The 21584-nt window shown below is 47.8% G+C and overlaps 1 protein-coding gene across 4 annotated transcripts in view; it reads right to left on the bottom strand.

Moving 5' to 3' along the window:
- PSMD11 (proteasome 26S subunit, non-ATPase 11) overlaps positions 1–21584 on the bottom strand; it is a 91486-nt gene that overhangs the window by 44334 nt on the left and 25568 nt on the right. Inside the window, exon 2 of one of the 4 annotated variants that reach the window (XM_089317420.1) lies at positions 6603–6683. The exons of 2 other annotated variants lie outside the window; for them this stretch is intronic. In XM_089317420.1, coding sequence (XP_089173546.1) covers positions 6603–6666 — 64 coding nt within the window. In that variant the 5' untranslated portion in view covers positions 6667–6683. Of the gene's footprint in view, positions 1–752; positions 865–6602; positions 6684–21584 lie in introns of those variants that run through there. One more of the 4 variants, XM_008271067.5, reaches the window with a different exon arrangement.

The raw sequence follows: 21584 nt of genomic DNA on the forward strand, positions 1-21584 counted from the left end.
ACTGTGCAGCCGGCGGGTTCCGGAGTTCCCTGAACTCCGCGGCGGACAGCGATTTCCCTGAACTTGACTTCTAGCCTCCAAGAGGGAGCCGGGGACTTGCAGTCAGCTCCTCCAGCCGCGCGGTCCTACCCGCACCCCTCGCTCGGACACGCTACACGGGGCAGGGGGACGTCAGGCCAGCCCGAGGCGCGTGTCTCCCACACTCAGGAAGCGGCCCTCTCATAGTGGAGCCTTCTTGCCCGGGCCGGGGAGTAGCAGCAGCTCCCACTCGCAACGTCCCGCGGAAGCAAACTCCGAGAGAGGAGCAGCGAGCGATCGCGCTCCCACCCCCGAGCAGGCTGCGCCGATAACAACGGCGGGAAATGCCTGTCCCGAGCGGGCAGTGCCAAGGCCTCTCAACTCTCAAACCAGTCCCGAACAAGCCCGCCGGCCGGCCCCGCTGCTAGTCCCGGGCCAGCTCGCGCGGGCCGGAGCAAGGACCAGGCTGAGCAGAGATGGGGGCCCCCGGCCCACTCTCCCACCCCATGCCCAGCCCGCGGTGAGTCAGCAGCCGGCGAGTTGACTCCCCACCCCAGTGGCCCCCGGGGGGCTCCGGGGAGCTCCGAGCGGCCTGTGCCCCCGGCCCGGCCCCCTTACACACACAGTGAGTCAGCAGCACCGGAGCCGGCTAGTCCGGCCCCTCTCTGCTGCCGCCGACCCGCACAGGCGGCGCTGGGCCAGCGGGACCCGGGAGGCGGCGCGGCGACCTTTACCGATGGAGTGGAGGATGTCGATGGAGGCCTCCCGGTCGGTGCTGAGTAGAGACTGGGCTCTCTGGAACTCCACCACCGCCGCCGCCGCCATCTTACCGCTCTCACACCGTCCCCGGCCGCGGCCGCTGACGCCGGAAACACACGCCCGGAAGGCCCGCCCTCGCACCACTCCCCCTCGGTGGCCCAGAGTAGCCCGGGAGTTGTAGTCTCTCCGCCGGGCGGCGTGGGGCGAGGGGGAGAGCCGGGGCGCCTCGCGGGTGGGCTGCCAGCTCCTGGCACCGCCTAGCGGCCGGCCCTTGAAGGAAAGAGGGGGTGCCCAAGGCTCGTCCCCACCCGCCCCAAAAGAGGCCTCTAACTGCCCCCTGACTTGGGGAGAGTTTCTGGGCACCTGGTTAAGTGTTCCCGGAAAGCTGTTGGGGTTCTTTGTAGCTTCTACGTTTCGCCATTCATTCCGGGCAAGAACCGATCTTATAAAGTGCTCGTTCTGTGGCCGACGAAGAACAGCATTCAGATGCGTCCAAGCGTCCAGCAAGTGCTGCTGCGACACACACACACACACACACACACACACACCCCTTCCAGGCTCGGCTTCTAGCTCACCGTCTTTCAATCTTGTTATGAAATGACTACCTTTGCTCTGTTCACTTAAGAAATACCTCTTGGGAGTCACGCAGAAGTCTCACCGCTGCTCAAAAAAAAAAAAGAAAGAAAGAAATTATTTATTTTCTTTCCATGATTGCTGGGCAATCCTTCCTTCAACTAAAATCGCAGATACCTGTGAGGATACAAGTGGAAGGAAAAAGGACATTCTGTGAGGGTTTTGTTAAACTCGAAAGAGATGCTGGAACTGTACACAGGCAGCTATAACACAAGAGGACCTTCCGCTGGGTGATGACAATCCAGAAATGGAACGTGGTGGCCCCCAAAAGGACATCTAAAGAGAGCCGACATTGCACCCCCTCTGTGACTGGGCAACAGGAGCCCAACTAGCTGAGCCATCCACTGCTGCCTCCCAAGGTGCCCTCAGCGGGAAGCTGGGATGGGAAGCAGAGCCGGGACTCAGACACAGGGACCCTGATATGGGATGTGAGTGACCCAAATGGCATTTGAACCACCAGGCCAAACACCTGACCATTTATACCTTTTCCTTAGTCTTTTGACTTATATAATCAAGTAGAACACGCAATGAAAGGATAATAACAGGTTCAGAGGTCATACATTTCCTCTCAAATTCCAAGCCAGCTACTGAGTAGCTGGTAACTTTAACATATTTCTTAATTTCTCTGATTTTTTATTTTTTTAATCCATAAAACAGAGCTAATAAAACCTAGCTCAGAGGGGCCAGTGTTGTGGCACAGCAGGTTAAAGCCCCAGCCTGCAGCAGCGGCATCCTATATGGGCATAAGTTCAAGTCTCAGCTGCTCCACTTCCTATCCAGCTCCCTGCTAATGCATCTGGGAAAGCAGCAGAAGATGGCCCAAGTCCTTGGGCCCCTGTACCCTCGTGGGAGACCCAGAAGAAGCTCCTGGCTCCTGGCTGAGGTACCAGCCCAGCTCCTGCCGTTGTGGCCATTTGGGGAGTGAACCATCAGATGGAAGACCTTTCTCTCTGTCTCTGTCTCTACCTCTCTGTAACTCTTTCAAATAAATAAAATAAATCTTAAAAAAAAAAAAAAAAAAAAGCCTAGCTCAGAGGTTGCTGTGAGAGGATAATAGAGGACATGGTAACTAAGTGTAATCTCCTCTCCGGGTAGCATCTGCATTACACGATACTAACAGGTACTGCACAGTAGTCGCCTGTCACTGACTGCACTGAGGGGTAACCAATGTCCCTAAACTTCAGCAGTATCATAAATGGAAACCATTCTCAGGGATGTGACATTCTCAACATCACCAAACCACCCTCTTGCCGTTGTCTTGAGTCTTCCCCCCGTTGAGGTTCTTCATACCTTCCCTTCATTTCTCTAATATTCTGGGCCTAGCACCCTTTGCTCTGGTCCACAAAACGTCCTATCACCTGAGCCCTGCCCACTTCCCCAGTGCCAGCTCCGAACTCCGTCCGCCCCTTACGCCGATCATCTACCTCCATCCCCTGCCCCCCCCTCCTTTTTTCTGTCAACTATGCCAAGCTCTTTCTCACCGCAGGGCTTTTATGATCTTCCCACAGGCTTCAGCTCAAAGCTCATTTCCACCAGGAAGCTTGGGGCGCCATCCCATTATGAGAAGTCTCCTATGCCATCAACCCAGTCAGCCCCAGCGTTTGTTTCTTTCCTCGCGTTGAGCTGTGATTTTATCCTGTCCCTTGTTCACAGAACATCTTCCTCTGAGAGGTGGCAGGGGCCCTGTCAGTCTCTTTTGCAACCCCGGATCCGTCGTGTCTTGCACATGGCACAAGGGCAGTAGCTGCTGGGTGAAGAGAGGAGTGCTGACATCCCCCCATCACAACCTTCTGCCCTACTTATCCAGGGTGTATTCCATGAGGATACTTCCAAGCGGTCATTGAAAATGTGTATTATGAAGGGAATATCATTATGTTCTTAGAATTGCATCTGCAAAGCACATTGAATCTGTTAAAAACTAATTTAAAAAAAAATTTTTATAAATATGTATTAAGGGGGCCAGCACTGCAGCACAATGGGTTAAGCTGCTGCCCATGATCATCCCATACTGGAGTGCCAGTTTCAGTCCCGGCCGGTTCACTTCTGAAACAACTCCCTGCTATGGCCCCTGGAAAACAGCAAAACATGGCCCAGGTACCTGGGCCCCTGCTACCCACATGGGAGTCCTAGATATAGTTCCTGGCTCCTGGCTTTAGCCTGGCCCAGCCCCTGCTGCTGTGGCCTTTTGGGGAGTAAACCAGTGGATGAAGGATCTCTTCCTCTCTGTCTCGCCCTCTTTGTCACCCTGCCTTTCAAATAAATAAAGTAAATTTTGGGGGGAAACAGAAAAAGATGTGTATTATGAAAAGATAACACATGGATTTTAATATTTTTGGACCAAAACAAACATCTTTTATTTCATTTTCCCATGAAATTTAAAAGAGTTTTTAAATTTTTATTTATTTTTGTTTATTTGAAAGGTAGAGAAACAGAGAGAGAAATAGAGAGAGAGAGAGAGAGATCTCGCATCCACTCCCTCACTCCCCAAATGCCCTCAACTGTGGGGGGGCCTGGGCCATGCCAAAACCAGGGGTCCAGATCGCCACCCACACAGGAAGCTGCATGAGCAAGAGAGTGGCTAGAACTAAAGCCAGGCACTCGGGTATGGGCCGCAGGCATCCCAGGGGCACTGCAATGCCCCCCTGCACAAGGCTGCAGAAGTGCCCTCGTCTGTGACTGGTCACCTTCACCATGGCTGACTGGACTGGCACAGGGGTGTGCGTCACAGATTAGCTGGTGACCTACATTTTAAAAAGCTTGGTTTGGAAAAATTAGCTGGGTCAATCCAGTTGGGGAACTGAGAGACTGAGCCAGTTAGCCAATGGAACACACCAGAGCCAAGTTGGAAGAGGAAAAAACTCAGTAGGCAAGTAGGAAGGAGCAGGGATATCATGGAAGAGATCCAAACACCTCCAGACAAGGCCGCTTCCATTCCTAACAACTTCCTACTCTCCAGTTCCACTCCCCTCCGGCCCACCCATACCACAGTCCCCAGTAGAACACTGCGGCAAGTTTGCTCACCAAATATACTCTAACCCTTCCATTATGTCCAGAAGAAAGATTCAATGTCGTATAATTATGTCTTTAAAGGCAATCATATATAGGTGGAGTTTATGCTCATTATACTTATTTTTATGGTTGTATTTACATTATGGATGACCAATAACACTACTGCTAGTTTTCCAGTGAAGTAACATTATAAAATTACATTGAAAAACAAAGCAAGTCTATTGGAATAACCACATGCACAGTTTATGGACATGGCAAAAATCAGAAACAAGTAGGACTGTTTGGTCCAAAAAGCTGAATCCAGGTCTCAGCATCGTTATGTAGCTAGCTGTTTACCTCCCATCACCCCTCTTTTTATTACCAAATGACATCTCTTCTCAGGAGACCAGTGAGTCCTTTAGGTTCCTATCCTAGATTTTTTTTTTTTCTTTTTTTTTTTTTTTTTTTTTTTTTGACAGGCAGGAGTGGACAGTGAGAGAGAGAGACAGAGAGAAAGGTCTTCCTTTGCCGTTGGTTCACTCTCCAATGGCCGCCACAGCCGGCGCGCTGCAACCAGCGCACCGCGCTGATCCGATGGCAGGAGCCAGGTACTTATCCTGGTCTCCCATGGGGTGCAGGGCCCAAGCACTTGGGCCATCCTCCACTGCACTCCCTGGCCACAGCAGAGAGCTGGCCTGGAAGAGAGGCAACCGGGACAGAATCCGGTGCCCCGACCGGGACTAGAACCCGGTGTGCCGGCGCCGCAAGGCGGAGGATTAGCCTAGTGAGCCACGGCGCCGGCCTTATCCTAGATTTATGATTCCTAAAGATGTCTTTCAAGTCACCTCTGCTTAAGGCACTTTGTGCTATAGGAAAAGAGCATGGAATTGGAGGTTGGCAAACATGGAATCTGTTGCCAACTAATAGTCAAAGTATTTAAATGCTCTGAGACTAAGTTTGAACATCAGTAAAACCTCTTTAAAAATCTGTTTCACTGGATGTTTGAACAATAATGTAAATATACTTAATGCCACAGAACTGTAGACTTACAAATGGTTAAAATGTTAAATTATGTATATTCTACCACAATAAAAATACCTACTTCGCAGAATTGCTGGAGCTTAAACTCTTAGACCCTAGAACACTTCAGCAGTGTGACTGACACATATAAGTATTCAATAAGTGGAAGTTATTAAATGTATAATTAAGTTGCTGATTAAAGTAGCTGATTAGCACCCACTCCTTCCTTCAGGGGGCCTGATTGAAGGGCTAAAGAAATCTTTAATTGGTGATTTGATTTTCTTATAATAGAATGGCAATCAACTGTCAGTTCATTTCCTATCTCAGACTTCCTCACTCTCAGCCTTTCCTCCCTGCCCTCCTTGTCATGCTTCTCTGCTCCCACGTCACACCCAAACAGGCCACCCAACCCCAATCTCCACACACTATCCTGTATAACTGTATAGCAAAGCTATGTCTCTCTTCTAAATGAATATTCCTGTTCACGGGGCTTTTTTTTTTTTAGAACAATTTTTTTGAAGATTTATTTATCTATTTGAAAGTCAGAGTTACACAGAGAGAGGAGAGGCAGAGAGAAAGAAAGAAGTCTTCCATCCAATGGTTCACTCCCCAGTTGGCCGCAATGGCAGGAGCTGCACCGATCCGAAGCCAGGAGCCAGGAGCTTCTTCTGGATCTCCCACACGGGCACAGGGGCCCAAAAGCTTAGGCCATCTTCTACTACTTTCCCAGGCCATGGCAGAGAGCTGGATCAGAAGTGAAGCAGCCAGGTTTCAAACCGGCGCCCATATGGGATGGCAGCACTGCAGGCCAGGGCATTAACCCACTGTGCCACAGTGCCAGCCCCTCACTGGGCTTTGTAAATATTTTTGTATCCCAAAGTTGAGCAGTAGGGGAATACCACATACTGTCCTACTAATACACAACTATATACTCTTTCTTGTCTTACCCTGCGATAGGGATCTATGCTTAGCAGGGGTTTTCTCCATAAACCTTTTTTTTTTTTAAGATTTACTTTATTTGATTTGATTTGAAAATCGGAGTTACAGAGAGAGCAGGAGAAACAGGGAGCTGGATTGGAAGAGGAGCATCCAGGACTTGAACCAGCACCCATATGGGAAATGGAGCAGCCAGGACTTGAACCAGCACTCATTTGGGATGCCAGCATTGCAGGTGGAGGCCTTACCTGCTATGCCACAGCACCAGCCCCCAATTAGTGGTTCTAGGGTCAACTCCTCAATGCCACACATTCATTGTCTTCGGAGCTCTAGAAGTAAAAAATACCAAAAAGTAAGGGAAATGTGTCATTATTATCTTTTCACCTCTCAATGGGAGCCCTTCTCTTCCACATCCCTTGACCTCTAGATATCTTATTGACCTTGAGTTGTATTATGCATCTCCTTTAGTGAAAACCTGTTAGTGATAAATTTGTGTTTCACACAAATTGATTTTACTCTCATCCTTTACTGATAGTTCAAGGGGTATAAAATTCCTACATGGACACTTATTTTCAGTCGATATGTTTTTAATATTTATTTATTTTAAAGGGAGAGCTATAGATAGAGGGAGAAACACTGAGAGAGCCTCCATCCACTGGTTCACTCCCCAGATGGCCACAACAGCCAGAACTAGGCCAGGCCAAAACAGGAGCCAGGAGCCTCCCATTTTGGGTGCAGGAGCCATCTTCCACTGCTTTCAGCAGAAGCAGGGAGCTGGATCAGAAGTGAAGCTCCAAGGACTCCAACCAGTGCCCATATGCGACACCAGCATCACAGGCAGCAGCCCGACCTGTTGTGCCACAATGCCAGCCCAAGCAGTTTGTTTTCTAAAGATATCAAAGATGGGGTGTCCTAGCAGTTAGTACACCTGTTAGGATGCCAGGACTCGAACCGGTGCCCATATGGGACGCTGGCACTGCAGGTGGCAGCTTTACCTGCTACGCCACAGTGCCAGCCCCAGAAAGATGGTGATTTCTAATTGTCTTTTCTCCCGAGTTAATTTTTTTTCTTTTTTTTTTTTTTTGGACAGGCAGAGTGGACAGTGAGAGAGAGAGACAGAGAGAAAGGTCTTCCTTTGCCCTTGGTTCACCCTCCAATGGCCGCCGCGGCCGGCGCACCGCGCTGATCCGATGGCAGGAGCCAGGTGCTTCTCCTGGTCTCCCATGGGGTGCAGGGCCCAAGCACTTGGGCCATCCTCCACTGCACTCCCTGGCCACAGCAGAGGGCTGGCCTGGAAGAGGGGCAACCGGGACAGAATCCGGCACCCTGACCAGGACTAGAACCCGGTGTGTCGGCGCCGCAAGGTGGAGGATTACCCTAGTGAGCCGCAGCGCCGGCCCCCGAGTTAATTTTAATATCTTTTCTGGCCTAGACTTTCTCCAGTTTCATTACAAACCACTCACACATTGATTAGGACTCACTGTGCTTCCTGCATCTGAGCATTTGTGCCACATTAAGCATGGAAAATCGTCAGCCATCTCTTCAAGTTTTGCCTCCTCTGATCCCTTTTCTCCTGGAAAGCCTAACAGACATGACAGGTTTGTATGGTCCAGTCCACTGCTGGGCGTTGGAACGTAGCTAGTCCAAACTGGGCAATGTGTTCTCTAAGTGCAAAACACAGCACTTCCAGAACAGCATTAAAGTCAAATATCAGTTGTGATGTGTATATTGATTATATGTCAAAATGATAATCTTTTGGATTCACATCATGTGTGTCTTAATTTTTTTTACTTTAATGCTGCTACTAGGAAATTTTCAGTTACATATGTATCTTTTATTTCTATTGACCAGCACTCTGCAAGGCTGTCTGCTTCTCTTCTCTGTATCTCTTACATCTAGCAGGGAGGGAGAGATCTTGAGTTTGATCTCTACACGTTATTAAATCAGGAGGAAGCCAGCACTGTGGTGTAGCAGGTAAAGCCATAGCTGGCATCCCATATGGGCACCTGTTCATGTCCCTGCAGCTCCATTTCCAATCCAGCTCCCTGTTAATGGCCTGGAGAAAGCAGCTGAAGATGGCCCAAGTGCTTGGGCCTCTGCTACCCACAAGGGAGACCTGGAAGAAGCTCCTGGCTTTTGGCTTCAGCCCGGCCCAGCCCTGGCCCTTGCAGCCATCTGGAGAGTGAACCAGCAGATGGAAGATCTCTCTCTTTCTCTCTTTCTCTCTCTCTCTGTAACTTTGTCTTTCAAACAAATAAATAAATCTTTAGGGACCCATGCTGTGGCACAGCAAGTTAAGCTGCCACATGGTACGCTGGCATCCCATATGGATGCCAGTTCCAGTCACAGCTTCACCACTTTTGATCTAGCTCCCTGCTAATGCGCCTGGAAAAGCAGCAGAATATGGTCCAAGTCCCTGGGCCCTTGCCACCCATGTGGGAGACCCAGAAGCTCCTGGCTCCTGGATTCAGCCTGGCCCTGGCTGTTGCAGTCATTTGGGGAGTGAACCAGTGAATGGAAGCTCTCTCTCTCTCTCTCTCTCTGACTTTCAATTAAACAAATAATAAGGGTTGCTCCTTTTAAAAATAAATAATAGGCCGGCGCCGCGGCTCAATAGGCTAATCCTCCGCCTAGCGGCGCCGGCACACCAGGTTCTAGTCCCGGTCGGGGCGCCGGATTCTGTCCCGGTTGCCCCTCTTCCAGGCCAGCCCTCTGCTGTGGCCAGGGAGTGCAGTGGAGGATGGCCCAGGTGCTTGGGCCCTGCACCCCATGGGAGACCAGGAAAAGCACCTGGCTCCTGCCATCGGATCAGCGCGGTGCGCCGGCCGCAGCGCGCTGGCCGCGGCGGCCATTGGAGGGTGAACCAACGGCAAGGGAAGACCTTTCTCTCTGTCTCTCTCTCTCACTATCCACTCTGCCTGTCAAAAAATAATAAAAAAAAAAATAAATAAATAAAAAAAATAAAAATAAAAATAAATAATAAATTTTTAAGGATAAAAAATAAATATTTTTAAAAAAATCAGAGCAGGAGCATATTTCATTCATCATTACCGTATCAGCTCTTAGGGTAAGGCTTGCTATTTAACAACATCTGTAGGTTGCTGGGGCTGGCATTGTAGCATAGCAGATAAAACTGTTGCAGCAACCCATATGGACACCAGTTCGAGTCCTGGCTGCTCCACTTATGTACCAGCTCTCTGCTAATGGCCTGCGAAAAGCAACAGAAGATGGCTTAAGTGCTTGGGGCCCTGCCACCCATGTGAAAGATAAGGATGAAGCGCCTGGCTCCTGGCTATGGCCTGACCAAGACTGACACTCTGTGGCCATGTAGGGACTGAACCAGCAGCCGGAAGATCTCTCTTTCTCTCCCTCTCTCTCTGTGGAACTCTGACTTTCAAATAAACAAATACATCTTAAAAACAAAGCTACCATGTTGATATAACTGGAATTTCAGCTCATAATGACATTAAAACTTTTAATCTAATTAATATTCAGACAATGCTTACCTAGTCACTATTGGTCCTTCTACCTTCATTTCTCTTCTTTGCAACATCTTCTAGCAAAAAAAGTCCCACTCACAAATGACATCTCCACAGCTGTGTCCTTTGCCTGGATGCCGGTGGCAGCTCTCCCAGGCTGAGATAGGGAACAGCAGAGGTTTCACTTCCAAACAACACTGCACCTGGGCGCCCACTCCCAGATGGTCTAAATAAAGTGTCATCCTTTCAGAGTGAGTCTATGGGTGGCAAATTGTCTTATGTGACTCTAATTATTTATATTTCATCCCCAAATGTGAGAGTTGTGGTTTCACTGGAATAGAATTCCTAGTGGCAACGTTACTTTGTCCTTTCAGCACTTTGAAGATATTGTTTGTGAAACTGGGAGGTATAATTCTGTCTTAAAGAAGAAAATATAAAAAATACATTGTTTGGGGTGAGCATTTGTCACAGTAGTTAAGATGCTGTTGGGATGCCCGCATTCCATATCAGAGTGCCTATGCTGAACTGCCAGCTCCATGTCGATTCCAGTTCCCTGCTACCATGCACCCTTGGAGGCAACAGGTGTTGACCCAAGGACTTGGGTCGCTGCCACCAGCATCAGAAACCCCAGGTTGTGTTACAGGTTCCTGGCTTCAGCCTAGTCCCACCTGGCTGTTGAAAGCCCTTGGGGGAGTGAACCACCGGATGGGATGTGTGTGTGTGCGTGTGTGTGTGTGTGTGTGTGTGTGTGTCTTTCTGCTTGTCAAATAATTTTAATTTGTTAAATCTATTTCTTATGGAAGGAAGCAACATTGTTGACCTAAAAATACTTTGTTTCTTCAAAGGATATAATGCAACTTGCCATTCTCCAGGCTAACAAGAAATGCAAAGATACAAAATATTTCTAACCACTGAACTAAAAAGGCTTGATCAATCAGAGTAAAAAGTTTCAAGTTAAATCTGACACACTTTGTTCTTTATCATGTTACTGTCTTCTCTGTTGTCATTCTTAGCAGAGACAGTATCTAATTGAGATATCAAATTGTACATTGTTTTATGTCAAACCTTTCTCAGCATGTGAAAATAAAATCCCTTCATCCAAATGCTTGGGTTAACTTCATCACTCATAAAACATGATTTAAAGAATTCCACAAAATCAAAAGATATAAATTGTTTAAAATGTTGGTCCATAACACATGCCTGTTGTCCTTCATGAATATTACAAATGGTCCTGAGCAGGAAGCTGGATCAGATGGTATCCCAAATGGTAGCTTAAACTGCTGGGCCACAACACAGGGCCCTCCACTGCATTCTTGTGTCCAGTGTTGTAGACAAAATGTCAAGTTTCTCATTCTGATTTCTTATCTGCTATTGTACTCAGACAAATCAGAGAATATTCTTCTTTTCAATGCTCTGGTTTTCAAACACATCTATGAATACATCAAGCCTTTCTCCTTGCTAGAGATTGGGGAAAAGAAGGGAAATTGCAGGATGTATTCAGTGTACAATATTATTTTTGTTAAAAATCATGTATATTTCAGGGCCCAGTTGCAGTGCTGACATCCTGCAGGGGCACTGGTTCATGTCCTGGTTGCACCTCTTCCAATCCAGCTCCCTGTTAATGTACCTGAGAAAGCAGTAGAAGATGGCCCAAGTGCTTGGGCCCCTGTACCTACATGAGAGACCCAGAGGGAGCTCCTGGCTTCAGATGGGCCTAGCTCCAGGCCATTGCGGCCATTTGGCATGTGAACCAATGAATGGAAGATCTCTCTCTCTCTCTCATGCTCACTCTCTCTCTCTCTCTCTCACTCTCTCTGTAACTCTACCTTTCAAATAAATAAATAAATCTTTTTTAAAAATCATGTATATTTCATTTTGTACATCTTGTTCTATCTGTGCTTCCTTCTATCCATCCATGTGTCCTTCTATCTGAATATATACACACCTAGAGACATCTAGAATGTTCTTTCTAAAAGATTTATTTATTTACTTGAAAGGCGGTGCTTCCCGCTGGTCCGGTGGCCTGGTGGCAGCACGGCAACCCTCGGCACCCTGGCCAACATGGCATGGTGAGTGCCGCAGAGCCCACAGGAGGCAACCTACATACAGCCTGCCGACTGCAGGGCGGGTGCTGTCCAGACGCTGTACACAGGACCTGCTCTGCACTCTGTGTGTGAATTCACAGAGAGACATGAATGGATAACAACAGAAGATGGTATTGGAACAGTGGGAACCAGCAATTTTGCACAGGTAGCTCTGGGAGGTGTTGTTTATAGTAGTCTGCTGAAGCTGGGACAAAATTGAAGAACAAGATGAGTTTGGTGCTTTGGAGAATGTGAAAGCTGCTAGTGAACTCTGTTCTCCCTCCATCAGGAGAAGTAACTGAAATTAATGAAACCCTTGCAGAAAACCCAGGACTCCTGAATGAATCTTGTTCTGAAGTTGGGTGGCTGATCAAGCTGACAGAGTAACCCTTCAGAACTAATGAGTGAAGAAGCCTATGAGAAACACGTAAAATCTATTGAGCAACGAAAGTGGAACCCTTACATGAACTGGCATGGAATAACTTCATCCAGCACAGTTACCTTAAATTAGTGGTGGACAGGACTTAAAATAGCAACTTTTAGCAATACTGATGGGAAGAGATGCTACTTCCAACTCTGCTACTGGAAGAAAATCTCCCCTAACTTTGTAATATTGCAGGTGAACACAATATGCATCTTTTTCACAGTACCTTGTGATTTTTATACTATGCTCTAGGCACTGGTATTCAGAATACATGAAGTTATCTGTGGTAAAAACTAGTTCTACAAATAATGTAATTCAAGGACAATATTGTGATCTTAAGTCTTATACAATCTTGTAACTTGCTTAAACCCACCCCTAGATTAGGGTCAAAATATGCAATGATCTTTCCATTGGAAGTAACTGGGAATGGAGAACAGATTTTGTTAGTTGTACAGTGTCAGAGAACAAACAATACCATCTTCATTTTGTAATATATTGCATTTGCTGGTGCTGTTTTATACACCTAAGAAGCAGCTCTGTAGCAAAATAAGAAACATAATAAAATTTTCAACTTCTTCGTTAATAAAAAAAAAAAAAAAGGTAGTTTAAGGAGGGCCAGCACTGTGGCATGGTGGGTAAAACTGCCACCTGCAGTGCTGACATCCATATGGGCACTGGTTCTAGTCCCGGCAGCTCCACTTCTGATCCAGCTCTCTGCTGTGGCCTGGGAAAACCATGGAAGATGGCCCAAGTGCTTGGGCCCCTGCATCATGTGGGAGACCCAGAAGATGCTCCTGGCTTTGGATGGGCCCCAGCTCTGGCTGTTGTGGCCATTTGAGGAGTGAACCAGAGGATGGAAGACCTTTCTCTGTCTCTCTCTTTTGCTCTCTCTCTCTCTCTTTGCCTCTGCCTCTCTGTAATTCTGCCTTTCCAATAAATTAAGCCAGAAGCCAGGAGCTTCTTCCTGGTCTCTCACATGGGTATATGACCCCAAGCATTTGAGCCATCTTCTACTGCTTTTCCAGGTGCATTAGCAGAGAGCTGGATCAGAAGTGGAACAGCCAAGACTCATACATATGGGATGCCAGTGCTGCAGGCAGTGGCTTAACCTGCTAATCCTCCATGCTAGCCTGAGTGATTTACTTTCTAATTTGTACATTTCTGCATTTCCTGATTTTAAATAAGTATCATTTTAACAAATGAATTTATTCCTAAAGGCATGTTTAATTATTTTTCAGTGTTGAGATTATAAACAATTTTTCAGTTTGTCTATATTTCCCAGTTTCAACAACGTGGTACTATTTTTGTTACAATTTTAGGGCAAGATACAAAGATAATTAATTAGAAACTGGGAGCCACAAGGACCAGGAAATGGTTCCCAATATCTTTGAATATACTAGAAGACTTGAGGAGTATTTCTATTTTCAAATAGGAGTGGTTTGCATCATATTTTGTTTAGGCAATCCTATGGATTAAATCTTGAACAGGACTTTCACAGTTGAGTTCTAAGTGGTCAAGTCATTCTTGTGTAAGTCACTTCTCTAAGAAGACTGAAAGCGAAAGAGTAGATTCCAAAGGAACTGCTCCAAATGACCACGAACTGATGAAAGGATAAATAAAATGTGGCATAAGCATACAATAAAATATTGCTCAGCAACAAAAAAGGAATGAGGTACTGTTGTGTGATACAAAATGGACGAAGTGTGAAAATGTGCTATGAAGACACCCAGTTACAAAAGGCCTCACAGACATGCATATATACACTCCATGTAAGCAATGTCCAGAGTAGGCAAGTCTGTAAAGGCAGAAAGTATGTTAGCTGTTTTCTAGGGCTGGCAGCATGCCGGGAGGGAAATGGGGAAACAGGCAGTGAAAGCCAGTGGGTATCAGCTCTCCTGTGGAATGATGACGATGTTCTAAAGTTGATCAAGGCCATAGGCACACGATTGTACAAGTACACTCAAATCAAGAAAGCACTGATGGGGCTGGCGTTGCGGTTCAGAGGGTTGAGCTGCTGCTTGCAATGCCAGCATCCCTTTTTTTATGGGAGCTGGTTCAAGTCCCAGTTGCTCCACTTCCAATCCAGCTCCTTGCTAATGCATCTGGGAAAGTAAAGGAAGATGGCCCAAGTGGGATATCCGGATGGAGTTCTAGGCTCCTGGCTTCAGCCTGGCCCAGCCCAGGCCATTGTGGCCATTTGGGGAGTGAACCACTGGATGGTAGATTTCTCTCTCTCTCTCTCTCTCTCTCTCTCTCTCTCTCCCCCTTCCCCTGCTCTGTATCTGTAAATCTTTAAAGTAAGCAAATAAATTTTTTTAAAAAAACATTGATGTATATACTTCAAATGGTATGTATGGTGAATGAATATCTCAATAAAGCTGTTAAAAAGAGAAAGAACTGCTTGCTGACACATTTGCCTCTTTGTGACAAGCGCTCAGGCTTTTCCTTGGGCTTCTGAAATTACACCAGAGACCTTACTTGGAAACTCATTCTGTACAAAAACTAGGCCATTATTCGGTTCGCAGCCATTTGTCTAGAGCTTCACAACGTCCATTATTATTTCTCTCTCTCTGCTGGGGAGAATTCAAAATATGAGAAATAAGGATTAGGAGATAATGTTTATTTTTTATAAACACTTGTTTATATTTATTTGAAAGTCAGAGTTACAGAGAGGAGAGGCAGAGAGAGAGAGAGGTCTTCCATCTGATGATTCACTCCCCAACTGGCTGCAATGGCCAGAGCTGCACCGATCCGAAGCCAGGAGCTTCTTCCAGATCTCCCATGCAGATGCAGGGGCCCAAAGACTTGGGCCACTTTCTACTGCTTTCCCAGGCCATAGCAGAGAGCTGAATCGGAAGTGGAGCAGCCGGGTCTTGAACCGGCGCCCATATGGAATGCTGGTGCTTCAGGCCAGGGCATTAACCCACTGCGCCACAGTGCCTGCCCCTAGGAGATAATGTTTAAGCCCATGATTAATAAACCTGCATCCCATGGGTTTGAGTCCCAACCCTGGCTCCAACTCCAGATTTCTGCTAATGCAGACCCTGGGAAGCAACAGATGATGGCTCAAGTAATTGGGCTCCTGCCATCCACACGGGAGACCTGGATTGAGTTTCCAGCTCCTAGTCTTGACCTCCGCCCAGCCTCAGCCATTGTGGACATCTGGGGAGTGAACCAGTGGATGGGCGCCGCCCCCATTATCCACCTCTCAACTAAACAAATACAATTAAAATAAATAAATAACGATTGTAAATAAGTACAAGACAAAGTACTTGTAGCTAGAGGCTGGCAGTGAAGTGAGATTATGAAGTACCTATCAACATCACTCAGCACAGGAGAGCTTACGCAGTAACTGATAGTGAAATTTTCATATATGTTACCTCACTTGTTCCTTAAAACAACTTTTTTTTTTTTTTTTTTTTGACAGGCAGAGTGGACAGTGAGAGAGAGAGAGACAGAGAGAAAGGTCTTCCTTTGCCGTTGGTTCACCCTCCAATGGCCGCCGCGGCCGGCGCGCTGCGGCAGGCGCACCGCGCTGATCCGATGGCAGGAGCCAGGAGCCAGGTGCTTTTCCTGGTCTCCCATGGGGTGCAGGGCCCAAGCACCTGGGCCATCCTCCACTGCACTCCCTGGCCACAGCAGAGAGCTGGCCTGGAAGAGGGGCAACCGGGACAGAATCCGGTGCCCCAACCGGGACTAGAACCCAGTGTGCCGGCGCTGCTAGGCGGAGGATTAGCCTAGTGAGCCGCGGCGCCGGCTTCCTTAAAACAACTTTTTAAAAAAATATTTGTTTAGGGGCCAGCGCTGTGGCTCAGTGGGTTAACACCCTGGCCTGAAGCGCCAGCATCCCATAGGGGCAACAGTTCAAGTCCTGGCTGCTCCACTTCCTATCTATCTCTTTGCTATGGCCTGGGATAGCAGTAAAAGATGGCCCAAGTTCTTGGGCCCCTGCACCCATGTGGGAGACTCAGAAGAAGCTCCTGGCTCCTGGCTTCGGATCGGCGCAGCTCTGGCCATTGCGGCCAATTGGGGAGTGAACCATTGGATGGAAGACCTCTCTCCTCTCTCCTCTCTCCCTCCCTCTCTCTCTCTCTCTCTCTGTCTCTCTGTCTCTCCTTCCCTCTCTCCCTCTCTCTCTGCCTCTCCTCTCTCTGTGTAACTCTGACTTTCAAATAAATAAAAATAAATCTTTTAAAAAAATATTTGCTTAAAAAATGAAAAAAAATCTAAAGGTTTATTTTATTTATTTGAAAGATAGAGTTAAAGAGAGAAGGAAAGAGAAAGAGAGACAGATCTCCAATCTGCTGGTTCACTCCCCTAAGTGGCTACAATACCTGGGACTGGGCCAGGCCAAAGTCAGGATCCTGGAACTCCAACTCGAGACCTGGCTGCCCCATTTTTTATCTAGCTCCTGATAATGCACCTGGGAAGGCAGCAGAAGATGGCCAAGTGCATGGCCAAGTGCACGTGGGAGACCCGGCCAGAGTTCCTGGCTCCTGTTTTGCACCCCACCACACACACACACACACACACACACACACACCAAGATACACAGAGTTGAAAGGCTTCATTGTACAGAACCTCCTTTTTCTTTTTTTTTTTTTTTTAGATTTATTATTTATTTTAAAGGCAGAGTTATATAGAGAGAGGAAGAGACAGAGAGAGAAAGATCCACAGTCACTGGTTCACTCCCCAGATGACTGCAATGTCAGTCAGACTGAGCCAGAAGTCTGGAACTCCATCCACATCTCCCACCTGGGTGGCAGGGACCCAAGCATTTGGGCCATGTTCCACTGTTTTTCCACCAGCATTACCAGGGAGCTGGATTGGAGTGCTCAAACCAGCCTGCATATGAGATGCCTATGTAGCAGGTGGCAGCTTAATCCCCACCGCATTACAATGCTGACCCCATAAATAAATATTTTTTTAAATGCTCTGATAGGGGCTGGTGCTGTGGTGTAGCAGGTAAAGCTGTAGAAAATGGCCCAAGTCCTTGGGCCCCTGAACCCACAAGGGAGACCTGGAAGAAGCTCCTGGCTCCTGGATTCAGGTTGTCCCAGCTCCACAATTGCGGTCATTTGGGGAGTAAACCAGCAGATGGAAGACTTCTCTTGCTCTCTGCCTCTCTGTAACTCTGCCTTTCAAACAAATAAATCCATCTTTAAAGAAAAATGCTCTGATAGGGGCCAGTGTTATAGCAGAGTAGTTTAAGCCTCTGCCTGCAGTGCCGGCATCCTGTATGGGTGCCAGTTCGAATCCCAGACACTCTGCTTCTGATCCCGCTCCCTGCTAATGGCCTGGGAAAACAGTGGAAGATGGCCCAAGTCCTTGGGTCCTTGCACCCACGTGGAAGACCCAGAAGAAGCTCGTAGCTCCTGGCTTCAGATAGGCCCAGCCCTGGGCATTGTGGCCTTTTAGGTAGTGAACCAGGAGATGGAAGACCTCTCTCTCTCTGTCTCTCCTTCCCTCTGTAACTCTACCTCTCAAATACATAATTCTTAAAAAAAAAATTTCTTGGGCCGGCGCCGTGGCTCACTAGGCTAATCCTCCACCTTGCGGCGCCGGCACACCGGGTTCTAGACCCGGTCGGGGCGCCGGATTCTGTCCCGGTTGCCCTCTTCCAGGCCAGCTCTCTGCTATGGCCAGGGAGTGCAGTGGAGGATGGCCCAGGTGCTTGGGCCCTGCACCCCATGGGAGACCAGGAAAAGCACCTGGATCCTGGCTCCTGCCATCGGATCAGCGCGGTGCGCCGGCTGCAGCGGCGGCCATTGGAGGGTGAACCAACGGCAAAGGAAGACCTTTCTCTCTGTCTCTCTCTCTCTCACTGTCCACTCTGCCTGTCAAAAAAAAAAAAAAAAAAAATTTCTTAAAAAAAATTCTGATGACAAAACTCCTGTTCTTTCACTCTCAGCCCCAAAATCCTACATGAAAACAGAGGTCAAATTATGGAACCAGTGTGAGATATTCCAAGATTGCCTAACAATGTTCCCACTTGTGGGGTCCTGGTTAGCCACTGATAAAATCAGCATTGGAACTCCACAGAAGCAACGGGAGATGCTGGGCCATTTCAACACCTGCCTCCTTCCAGGCACTGTAAGGAACAAGTGTGTCACCCAGAGGCCAGACCTGCTGCACAGCACTGACTGGGGCTTGGGGAGGAGACGATGGAGCCTCAGGATGCCCAGGGAGGCTCCCTGTCCCAGAGCAGATGGCAGCACTGCTCAAAACCACCCCGTAACATCCTGGGGAGAGGTCTTCTGATGGAACCAATGATCAGAACGAAGAGACCCCATTCCAAACTAAGCCGATACCTAGCAAAGGTTCCGTTTGTTACTGTGTTCACAGGGTGAAGACCATATGAATGAGCAATCTCACACACCCCACAAAAGACTCTGAGTAAATTTGGATCCTTTCCTTTGGCAGAGAGAATTATATTAGGGTTATTAATAGAAATGAACTACTTGTCATTGATACTTAACTGACAAATAAAAAAATAACATTTTTTTCTGATTTTATGAGCCATATCTTAGAGCAATGGTGTCTCTATCTCTCGAGTTTTTTTTTTTTTTTTTTTTTTTTTTTTTTTTTTTTTTCTGGACAGACAGAGAGAAAGGTCTTCCTTTTCTGTTGGTTCACCCTCCAATGGCCACTGTGGCTGGCGCGCTGCAGCCGACGCACCGTGCTGATCTGAAGCCAGGAGCCAGGTGCTTCTCCTGGTCTCCCATGTAGGTGCAGGGCCCAAGGACTTGGGCCATCCTCCACTTTACTCCCGGTCCACAGCAGAGAGCTGGCCTGGAAGAGGAGCAACCAAGACAGAATCCGGAGCCCCAACTGGGACTGGAACCCCGTGTGCCAGTGCCGCAGGCAGAGGATTAGCCTATTGAGCCAGGGCGCCGGCCTCAAGTTTGTTTTTTTATTTTTTTTTATTTTTTTATTTTTTTTTTTTTTATTTTTTTTTGACAGGCAGAGTGGACAGTGAGAGAGAGAGACAGAGAGAGAAAGGTCTTCCTTTTGCCGTTGGTTCACTCTCCAATGGCCGCCGCTGCAGCCGGCGCACCGCGCTGATCCTGGCAGGAGCCAGGAGCCAGGTGCTTTTTCCTGGTCTCCCATGGGGTGCAGGGCCCAAGCACCTGGGCCATCCTCCACTGCACTCCCTGGCCATAGCAGAGAGCTGGCCTGGAAGAGGGGCAACCGGGACAGAATCCGGCGCCCCAACCGGGACTAGAACCCGGTGTGCCGGCGCCGCAAGGTGGAGGATTAGCCTATTGTGTTTTTTTATTTTTTTAATTTATTTATTTGAAAAGCAGAAGAAAAGAAAGACAGAGAGAGAGATATCAATCTTCCATCCGCTGCTTCACTCCCCATATGGCCTCAATAGCCGGAGCTGAGCCAATCTGAAGCCAGAAGCCAAGAGCTTCTTCCAAGTCTCCCACATGGGTGCAGGGGCCCAAGGACTTGGGCCATCCTCTACTGATTTCCCAGGCCATAGCAGAGAGCTGGATCAGAATTGGAGCAGCTGGGACTTGAACCAGTGCCCATGTGGGATGCCAGCACTGCAGGTGGTGGCTTTTCCTTCTATGCCTCAGCGCCAGCCCCTATTTCTCAAGTTTTAAACCTTCATTCCCAGGGTGGGCACTGTGCCAGACAACATTAAACCACAGCTTGAGATGCCTGCATCCCAAATTGAGCACCCAGTTGAACTTCTGGCTACTCTACTTCCAATCCAGCTTCCTGTTAATGTGCCAGGGAAGCAGCAGAGGATGGCACAAATACTTGCATCCCTGCCACCCACATAGGAGACCTGGATGGTGTTCCTCATTCCTGGCCTCAACCCCACCTATTGCAGGAATCTGAGAAGTGAGCCAGGGCTGGCGCCATGGCTCACTAGGCTAATCCTCCGCCTTGCAGCGCTGGCACACCGGGTTCTAGTCCCGGTCGGGGCGCCGGATTCTGTCCCGGTTGCCCCTCTTCCAGGCCAGCTCTCTGCTGTGGCCAGGGAGTGCAGTGGAGGATGGCCCAAGTGCTTGGGCCCTGCACCCCATGGGAGACCAGGAAAAGTACCTGGCTCCTGCCATCGGATCAGCGTGGTGCACCGGCCGCTGCTGGAGGGTGAACCAATGGCAAAAAGGAAGACTTTTCTCTCTGTCTCTCTCTCTCTCACTGTCCACTCTGCCTGTCAAAAAAAAAAAAAAAAGTGAGCCAGTATATCTCTCTGTCTCTGTGTTACTCTGCCTTTCAAGTAAAAAAAAATTTAAAAATGCATTTTCATTAATTATGTTATTAATACCCTGATTACTTCAACACTCATGTGGAGTTAATAAGTATAATAATCACAGATTTTTTTCGTTCTTCATCTCAAGGGTTTCCAAAGTTGTTGATGTTTGATTTATCTCACTTCAAGCAGTACCTCCTCCCTCTGCACTTGTCATGTTTTATTTCTCTTCTTCTTTTTCAGATCTAAGAACAACAGTAAAATCCTACAAAGCATCAATTATCTAAAATATTTCTAATTAGCAAAATTCCATTTTAAATGCAAATGGATAAATTATGCACATAGATTAATCATTCCCTTCACAAATACAGAATCAACGAGTGTGGCCCTGGCTGAATGTTCTAACATCACCCAGATTTTTCAGAGGAACAAAATTGTAACTGTGGAAAATGTGATGCAATCTTCAAAAGTACACTGGCTATGTAAATTGTGAAACAAAATTCAAATGGTGTAAAACACAACAATTCTTTTTTTAAGAAAAGATCTATTTTATTATTTGAAAGGCAGAGTTAGAGAGAGAAAGAGAGGGAGAGGAAGAGGGAGAGAGAGAGAGATCTTCCATCTGTTGTTCACTCCCCACTTGGCCACAACAGCCAGGGCTGGGCCAGGTCAAGGTAGGAACCTGAATTCCATGTCAGGCTCCCACATGGGAGCCTTGGGCCGCTTTCTGCTGCTTCCCCAGATGCATCAGCAGGGACGCTGGAACGGAAGTAGAGCAGCTGGGACTCGAACCAGCACCCACATAGGATTCTGGCATTGCAGGCAGTGGCTTAACCTGCTGTGCCACAGCACTGGCTTCCTCAATTCTTCCTTAAAGCCAAGGAAGGAACCCTGCCATCACTAGCCTATCATTAAAACACCCCATTCATGTGTGATCCTACTCCAATGTTACCTACGTGACTTGTCTTACCTTTGGTTGTCCAAGAACTACCATAAAACTGGCACAAAACAGAAACCAGCCCCTATCCAGT

Source organism: Oryctolagus cuniculus, chromosome 17, assembly GCF_051225735.1.
Source record: "Oryctolagus cuniculus isolate XC-2025 breed Fujian yellow rabbit chromosome 17, ASM5122573v1, whole genome shotgun sequence".
NCBI classification, from domain to species: Eukaryota; Metazoa; Chordata; class Mammalia; order Lagomorpha; family Leporidae; genus Oryctolagus; species Oryctolagus cuniculus.